We start from the raw sequence: 9,293 nt of genomic DNA on the forward strand, positions 1-9,293 counted from the left end.
AGGTGGCTTGAAAAGTGCACAAACCATAGTAAGTTACGCACACTTGTGTGCTTACCTTACTATGGTTTGTGTACTTTTCAAGCCACCTTTTATAAACATAGATATTTGTAACATGTTTCTATGTTTCTAAAAGATGGCTTGACACGTAAACAAGTCAAGGCATCTTTTATAAAGCGTTGATGACGGACAAAACAAACCGCAAGGTGGCTTTGTCCGTCGACAAAGCTTTATAAAAGATGCCTTGAATTGTGCACGTTTCAAGTCTTTTATAAACATAGAAATATTTCTACCTTTATAAAAGATGGCTTGAAACGTACACAGTTCAAGGCATCTTTTATAAAGCTTTGCCGATGGAGAAAGGCACCTCGGGCTCTGTGATTTATCTGCTCAGAGCACATAGATCACTGAGCCCGAGGCGTCTTTCACCCTCTGCGAACCCGCGGGCTCCGTGATTTAATCTGCATATTAGATCACGGAGCCCGCGGGGGTCAGTGACCTGGGGAGGGAAAACAAAGGGACAGTAACTTCCTCTGATGACCCTGATGAGGGGTCATCAGAGGGAGTTACACTAACTGACAGAAGTGACGCCAGCCTCAGCGTCGCTGTGGCTGGTTGGCACTTCTGTCAGCTTGGCCGACATACTGACTGGCGCATCTCCCGTCGCGGCTGCGGCCGCGGCGGGATAATGCATCCAGCCAATGTTGTGTGGGACGGGGGGCCCCGGCTGGGCCCCGGCTCAGCCCCACTTTATGGAGACTGCCGGGGCCCGGCCCCGGCAGGCCCCGGCCCACTTAAAGCACTGAGTATGTTCTTATATGGGAATACTGGCAGATGATGGTGCAGCCAGTGTGGAAATGTATGGGCACAGCCAGCATAATTATTTTTTTAATACAGGCATATATTGTGAGCAAAAGCATCATGAAAATGTGTTGGTGAAATGCTCCTGTGCACTGTTGGGGACATGCATCTATTGTTTTTTTTCATGAGTTCCGAGCTCTGGCCTATTTGGCGGAAATATTTTTGCCCTACCAATTAAAACATTCACCAGCCACCACTAGGGTGTACAGCTAGAAACTGAAAACTGTAAACAATTTTATGGGGACAAAATGAGATTACTGCAACCATTGCTAAAGAACCAAGGGAGCAGTTGCCCCTTTCCCTCTGCACTCAGCGCCTGTAGGTGACATTTCAGCTGTTGCACAGACTGTCCTTGACTATCATTCGAAATTGAGGTGTGAGTGATACCTCTTCTGTTAAATTGACTCTTTTTGACTGGCTATTATTGTAAGTTGAGCTGGAAGTGATGTCTCTTCTGCTTAATACCGCCTTTAACTACACATGTGTTGACGCTGTGGTGAGAGTGATGTCTGCTTGAGTTAAAAGAGTGCAGTCTCTTGCTGAGCGCAGAGGGCATTTTTGCAACTGTTGAAAGTAGGTAAACTTTTTAGGATGTATACTAACTTAATGAAAAACATTTATTTTCTTAAACCGATTTTCAACATGCTGTATGACCCTTTTTTTAACCAGCTTGGTAAGATATAGATGCATTTAAACACATTTGGCTTGTTGATCCTTATCTGCTGAGCCACCACCCCTAGTTTTATTTGTGCCCCCAGCCCCCATGCTCATTCCTAGTGACACCACTGCTGACCACAGGGCAGCATGCATGCCTGACACTCACCTGCGCTCCTGTGGGCGTTCTGCTGCAGCAGCTGCTCTCTGGCGCCGTCGGACGGGTCCACGTCCAGGGTCAGCCGCTTCCAGCGGGAGCCCCCGCAGGTGAAGATCACAGCCCGTATAAACTCGCGCCCGCAGAGCCTGACCCCATAGTCGCCAGCGGCGCCTGCCGCGGAGCGCCCGCCAGCACCCTGGGCATTCAAATCCCCGGGCAGGCTTGCCACGAGGAGCCCAATGCAGAGCAAGTGCCAGAGCGCCACCTTCAGCATCGTGCTGCGCGCGAGCGTCAACCTGAGCAACGGCGCCTCGACAGCCCCCTTTCCCTCTTCACACCTTTTTCCCCCTAGGCCTGGAGGCGGGCTCGGCTGTCCCCACACCCCTCACTAAGCAACTTTTAATTGGCCCTACCCCGCTTCCTTTTCCAATTGGCCTGTCCTCTAACGGCCCCGCCTGTTGCTAAGCAGAGCGAATCGGAAGTTGCGAGCGAGAGCCGCGCTTCCGTGGCGCACTTGTGGATTGACAGCCGCTCGCGGCTGGAGCTGGTCACCCTCTGCCCTCCCTGAGGCGCGAGACGCTCGCTCTTGCTCGGACAGTGATGGCCGTTACAAGAGCAGCGAGTGCGGGACGCGCCTTATCTGCCCTAGGAGCCGCGCCTGTCACCTGCCATTTACGCCTTAGGCGGGCACCTTTATATATCCCACGGCTATGACTCATCCCCGCGCCCCCTTCCCCTCTCTCGCCACTGGCTTATTTCCAACTTTGATTGCTCCTCACATATTTCTACGCCGTTAATTCCACCTTCGTTTCTCCCTGCGGCAGTTAATGTCTGTCGGATGTGTATAACAATAGTCAATAGCACAAAAAGGAAGGAAGGTCGTATTTCCAGACGCATTCAAACGAGCTGCTTCGGCCATCACACAACTCGTTTGAGACCCTGGAGGTTCTTCCTCTTTTAATCTCTCGACCCGGCACTAGTTCGTTGACTTAAAGTAATATTTCATTTTCTTTACCGAAGTAGGATGGCGATTCAATGTTTCCCCATTTCTTACAGACAACTCTTTTCGACGCCTGCACATCAAGTGAACGACTTGTTTTAATGTTTGTAAACTACTGAAAAGCATCCGCAGATCGATTCTTTTGAGGTTTGCATATCGTTTTTTTAAATCAGGTTTTATGATTACAATCTATTTTTGTGACATTCTTCATTGAGGGCAGAATATATTTTGTCCATTATCTCCACTATCTTTACCATTACGAACACACCTGTAACGAGGCCATCGTGTTTATTAGATCTTAGGCTTTTATTTTCATCTCCTTTGATGCTGCACAAAAGTGCCATGGCCAGAAGGTTAAGTAAGTCAAGGTATGCTTTCATCCAAGGAAAAAAATGTCGAGATGTGTTGACCCTGAAAAGCAAGGCATTGGGCAGCTGCAGACTTAAATGAAAGCATAAGACTCTTAATCGTGAGCTTTTCCATGTCCTTATTCTGCTACAAAGTATATCAAATATGTGTGAACATGTTAGGTGGCAGTGTTTCGGTTTGCAGCGCCAAACTAACCCTCGTCCTTAATGTTGTTAGGATTATATTAGTGTGTCTAGTATTGCATACTGTCTGCAATATAGGGGAAGGACTGTAACACCCAGTCTCAAATTATTGAAAAGAAATGAGTTCCCCCACACTGTGCGTTCAGTATTTTGAACCAATCAGAAATTAACTATTTATTGCTACCATTCAAATATGGTTTATTTTTTATACTTGTGATGTACAATAACCAGTTCCAACATACACTAGCGCAATTCTGTGTTAAGTTTCCAACAATAACCAACTGGTGCACGTGCATTATATTTAGCCAATACTCTTAGCTTCCTCTAGGCTATACAAAGTGTTACTATTCTACAACAGATTACTGAAAAAGGTTATTGCACGCTGATTGGTAACATCTACTTTATAATTCTGCAATTTGTGGTTCCACCTGTGAGAGATACATTTTAAGAGAAAAGTCAAGAGAGTGTGTGGATTAAAGAAGGGACATCAATTTAGTTCAACAGATATTTGGTTCATGACAATAGTATTATTATACATCTTCACTGTCTGTGTCCATAATTACATGTACCGCTATAGGGTCAAAGAAAGCCATCAGTGCTGCACATTGACTTCTGAGTTCTATTTGTTTGTACAGACTATACAAACTCACAGGACCTGGTACCCAATCAGTGCATATCTATCGATTCTTGGTCCATGAGAAACTATCTATGCATGAGTGGTGGATATCTCATCACATAGTATATCTTTAAGGTGAGTTTACCCTGATTTCTTTAATACATTCATTATAACTTGTGCATATAAGTGTTTCAACAAATTTGATTCTGATTTTGACCTCCAAGTTGTGAACTGACCCATTCACTTTTGTCTTTAGGCATTAGGAATCACTTGAGTCCTCATTGGGCATTGGATGGCTCCTTGCGTCCTGGGCAAGGGCACTCTACCTCATGTATCCCTGCAAAACATATTTCAATATAGCAAATTGCATCATTCAATTGCTCACTTTTTACCCTCTCTTAATTCAATATTACTCTTATATTACCTATTGGTTATGAACTTGTCTATTGACTTAAGTGTTCTGTTTTGAATCAGCAATTCTTCAAGCCTCATTCGCTTATATGATCAATGTGGATTTAGCATTTCTGCGTTCTTCATTTGACAGTCAATATTAGATCCTGGGTAATGTACACTCTTTTTTATGGATCTTCTGCAAAATGTATTTAACTATGACTACGGATGTCGCATGCACATTCTTTAAACCATTTAAAACAAAACCTCCTATATTTTCTTTCCTGTTGTTAAGAAGTGAGTTGTTACATGACGACGACAGCATTCTGCGTGTGTAGGAGGCCGCCGCCATCTTGGAACTCCTTATTTGTATATTGGATTTCACGGCCGTGCTGACGGGCCAGCATCATGCGTCAATGCCGTGGTGTTTGTTATCAATCTAGTGGCTCATAAAGAGCAACGAGCTGTGTCCGTCACCATCAGTTGGGGGGCATATTACGTATTGCGTATTGTTTAACTAAATTTGTTTCAAACGTGTTTGCCCAATTATGTTTCAATAATAGTTATACATTATGGTGCACAGTTCCTGTGCAAGATTATTTAATTAATGGCGGGCCTCATCCCTAATGTGTTATATTGTCCGTAACAGTTTGGACTTGAACATTTATGTACCAAGTTATTTTAGAAAAATACACTACATTCCACAATGTATTACATCCTACTAAATAGTATCGGTATGTGCTAGTACCACGCATCATTGATATGATATGATGTGGCATTTATAACGCGCCTATACATAAGTGTTTCAAGGCGCGACGAGGCAAGGGAGGGGAAACAGTGGGAAGACAGACAGCAATCCTACTGGGCCAGGTGACATTGAGATCGCGCAAGTGCGTGGGGGCGTGGAATGGGAAATGTGCAGTACATAGGATAACAGTAAAATAAATAAAGATAATAATTAGAAAGTGCGGCCATCTGGTGGCAAGTGCACAAGGGTAAGAGCCGACATCAGGACTCAAGTGCGAGTCAGGGCTGTAGGGATACAGAAACAAACCCCAAGTGCAAGGGTTGCCACGGAGCAGTGCAGGTGCGCAACTGGTGGGGAGGGGACCTGGGCCAGAGATCAGAGGGTAGCAGGTGCAGATTCAGCCAGGAGATCAGCAGAGGAGATGAGGAGAGAAAGCAGAAGCAAAGAGGAGGGTCTTGAGGTGCTTCCGGAACTGGAGATGGTTCTCCTCAAGTTTTAGAGAGGCTATTCCAGAGGGAGGCCCCAGCAGAAGAAAGAGATCTACCACTAACTCGCTGCTTGGAGAAGCGACTGACACTGAGGGAGTTGGAGGCGGATGAGCGAAGGGCTCGAGAGGGCAGATATTTAGGAAGAGAGAGTTGACGGACTTGAGGTCCCAGGCGCCAGAAGGCCTTGTGGACAATGCAGAGGGTTTTGAACTTAATCCTCGCCGCAACTGGGAGCCAGTGAAGAGATTTCAGTCCTGTAGAGATACGATCCCTGGGCTTGAGGCCAAGGACAAGTCTCGCAGTCCTGTCTTGGATGAGCTGCAGAGGGCGGAGAGTAGAGGCAGGCAGGTTTAGAAAGAGGCTGTTGCAGTTCTTCAGCCTAGAGAGAACCAGAGCTCTGGAGACAGTGAGCTTCTCAGTGGGGAGGAGAGGAGAGGAAAGGAAGAATACCTCTGAGGAGGTGCAGCTGGTAGTGTGACTTCTTAGATCCATCAGAGATGTGAGCAGAGAAGGAAATTGTGGAGTCAAAGATGACCCCAAGGTTTTTAGCCTCACAGGTGGGAGCTGGAAGAGGGACAAGAGGCCGGCCAGAGAGTGACAGGAAAGGAGGGAGCAGCTGTGCCGTTTAGGAGAATCTTGGTCTTACTGGCATTAAGGCAGAGATCATTGGCGGCACACCACTCCTGGATGGTGGACAGACAGTCAGAGATGAGGGAAGGGGAAGAGGTGGCAGAAGGGAGCCTGAAAATGAGTTGAGTGTCATCTGCATAGCACTGAAAGTTGGGTCAGAGAGGAGCAATGCGGTGGGCAAGAAGTGCCAGGTATTGGTTGAACAGCCATGGAGAGAGGTTAGACCCCTGGGGAAAACCACAGATAGAGATAGAGGAGAGGAAGGACCAATGTTGGACCAGGGAGGGTCGATCAGAGAGGAAGGAGGTCAACCATGCCAGGGCCTGATCGGTGATACCCATTTTATCACGGAGACGGTTGAGCAGGATGGCATGGTTGACCGTGTCAAAGGCAGAAGAGAGATCAACTAAGATGAGGACACAGGGGGTGTTGGAATCAAGGTTGGAGAGCAGGTCTTCACGGATGTTCAGGAGAGCAGTTTCTGTGCTTCTGGCATCTCTGAAGCCAGACTGAGGGTCATGTAGAAAGCCAACAGATTCAGTGTGAAAATTAAGCTGGGAGATGGCCAGCTTTTCCAGAAGTGTGCCCAGGAAAGGAGGGATGGAGATTGGATGATAGTTAGCTGGGCAAGAAGGATCGGCAGAGGGTTTCTTAAGAAGGGGGTGCACAAGGGTGTGCTTCAGGGGAGAGGGGAAGACTCCAGTGGCCACTGAGTGGTTGCAGAAATCCACCAGAGCAGGAGCCAGGGTTTCATTGTGGTCCTTAATGGTTTTGGAGGAATTTGGGTGAACCTGATTTGACGATACTTTCATAGATCGGCCTTGTCTAGAAACCTCGTCGGAGGAGAACAGGGGAAAGGCAGAGAAGGAGGGAGGAGTGGTGGACAAAGAAGGGCCAACGGAAGAGCAAGGAGTAGAGGGAGGAGGGGGAGAGGAAGAGAAAGAGGACAGGATGTCCTGGGTTTCAGAGATGAAATGAGAAGCCAGGGCCGTGCAGGGGGCCTGGGAGAGGACAGGAGAGGTAGAGACTGCAGAATGATTGGCCAACTCCTTGCAGATTTTAAAGAGTTCAGTCGAGTTGTTAGATGCCGCAGAGACACAGGTTTGGATGTGGGCTCTCTTCTTGGTGCGGAGAGTGAGCCGGTATTGCCTTTGGAGCCAGCAGTAGGCCAGTTTGTTAGAGGATGTACGGGAAGCATGCCATTTCCTCTCAGCCACCCTGCACTTGCGTTTAAGGGTGACGAGGTCTGAGTCGTACCAAGAGTTGCACTTGGCTTTGGGTTTCAAGCGGATCCTCATGACAGGGGCAAGACGTTGAGAGTATCAGATATAGCAGAGTGGAGCATGGAAAAGGCTGTGTCAGGATGTGAGTCAGCCGGAGGAGGGGTGAGAAGGTGGCGGCGAAAGCCTCAACTGACACACGCTTCATGGGTCGGATAACCGAGAACGTAGGTGGCAGTGCTGAAGGTGGCTTGGCCTGAGGGGTAGAGGGGTGAGATGAGAGTACAGGAGACAGTGATCACTACAGGAGAGAGGAGTGGTGAGAGGGATCGAAAGGGGAAGGTAAGAAGAGATCAGATCATTATGTATTGTGTGCTAAGGTGGACCTATCTCTATATGTATGTGGACATGATCGCCCTGATCCTCTTAAGACTTAATACATCACCTTTAGGTCACAAATATTCTATTCTACTTATACTGTGTTCTGGTGAATTGTAATGTGCCATTCTGCATCTAAATACAATATAGTGATTACTCCTGAAGACCCATAAATAGTGTAATCAAATGAATTTGAATGTGCCTTTCGGTATTGTAAACATTATAATATTTACTCATAAGAGAACCTGTGTTTCAGTTATACTGGGATCAAATTAATTTGAATGTGCCATTGTGCATTGTTTGTTACTCATAAGAACTCATACCAACTGTGATCAGATAAATTAGAATATGCCATTCTACATGTAACCTATGATGGTTACTCATAAAAACACCTGCATTTCATCATCCTTATTCACACCTCTCATTGTACTGTGCAGTTTGCAAATGATCTTCGCCTCTTCCTGTCTTAGGTTCAACTGCCGGTCTCCAAGTCTTATGTCCTGCTGAATGTGTTTGATCCCAACACATTTGATTCCATATTTGTTGTCCATTTGATGATTAAGCGCCCAATGTTCTTTTAATGTTAATCTCTTGTCCATGACACTTGACATGTTCATGTGCTTCCTAATTCTGAAGCGTAATTCCCAGATTGTAGATCCGACATACAATTTATTGCATACACAAAGGATTATATAAAATGACAAATTTGGTCCAGCAATTCATAAGATCTTGTGTTTGTGATTTTTGTTTGTCACTGGTCACAAAAGTGTTTACATTATTTACAGCGTGTTTACACATTGAGCAACTCATGCATTTAAAACAATCCCCTCAATGTTTGGCCTGTTAGCACATTGGTCCGTACAGGAAGATTTGAATTGCACATGAAACTTGGACTGAGTTGTGTTTTTAAAGTTGGAGCTTTTGTGAATACAAACTCTGGCTGGCCAGAAATATAATTGGTCAAATGTTCGAGTAATGCGCATATGCCAGTATTTTTGGAACATTTTCTGAATATCAGTATTATTTCTAAAGTATGTAGTGATTATGCGTGTCTTATTAACTTGTTCAGAGTTTTACTTTTGGACTGAGTAATGTTGTCCTTTCAAAACTATCTACTTGCTTTTTGGCTACTATATATTTAGCGGTGTAACCCCTTTTCAGGAATTTTTTTTTGGATGATAAAGGATTCTACATGATAGATAGATTCTTGGCTACAATTTCTTCTAGCCCTTAAAAATTCCCCTTTCGGGATGTTGTTCAACACAGTTCTTTTTTGACAACTGCGTGAATGTAAAACAGCATTAACCTCAGTGGGTTTTCTGAAAGTTCTTGATACAATGGTGTCATCTATAATCTGTATATGTAAATCTAAGAAAGTGATGTGGCAGGCGCTCTTCTCTAGTGTCAGTTCTATCCCGAAAGTATTCTGATTCAAATGTTGACTAAATGTGGTCCATTCCCCCTCAGTTCCCTTCGATATTAGGAAGATATCGGCAATATATCAAATATAGGCATGGACTTTGTCAGTGAAATCAGGATGGGGGAAAACGTGCACATATTCATATACTCTCATGAAGAGGTTGGCCAATGAAGGTGCATA

General features: G+C 45.5%; 1 protein-coding gene across 1 annotated transcript in view; it reads right to left on the minus strand.

Annotated features, from left to right (window-relative positions):
• The window catches only part of LOC138510394 (relaxin-3-like), a 43,508-nt gene extending 41,169 nt beyond the window's left edge, over positions 1 to 2,339 (minus strand). The window contains exon 1 of the mRNA XM_069626011.1: positions 1,682 to 2,339. Coding sequence (XP_069482112.1) covers positions 1,682 to 1,946 — 265 coding nt within the window. The 5' untranslated portion in view covers positions 1,947 to 2,339. The remainder of the gene's footprint in view (positions 1 to 1,681) is intronic.
• Positions 2,340 to 9,293: the final 6,954 nt, after the last annotated feature.

Source organism: Ambystoma mexicanum, chromosome 6p, assembly GCF_040938575.1.
Source record: "Ambystoma mexicanum isolate Mex_15411 chromosome 6p, UKY_AmexF1_1, whole genome shotgun sequence".
In the NCBI taxonomy this organism is placed as follows: domain Eukaryota; kingdom Metazoa; phylum Chordata; class Amphibia; order Caudata; family Ambystomatidae; genus Ambystoma; species Ambystoma mexicanum.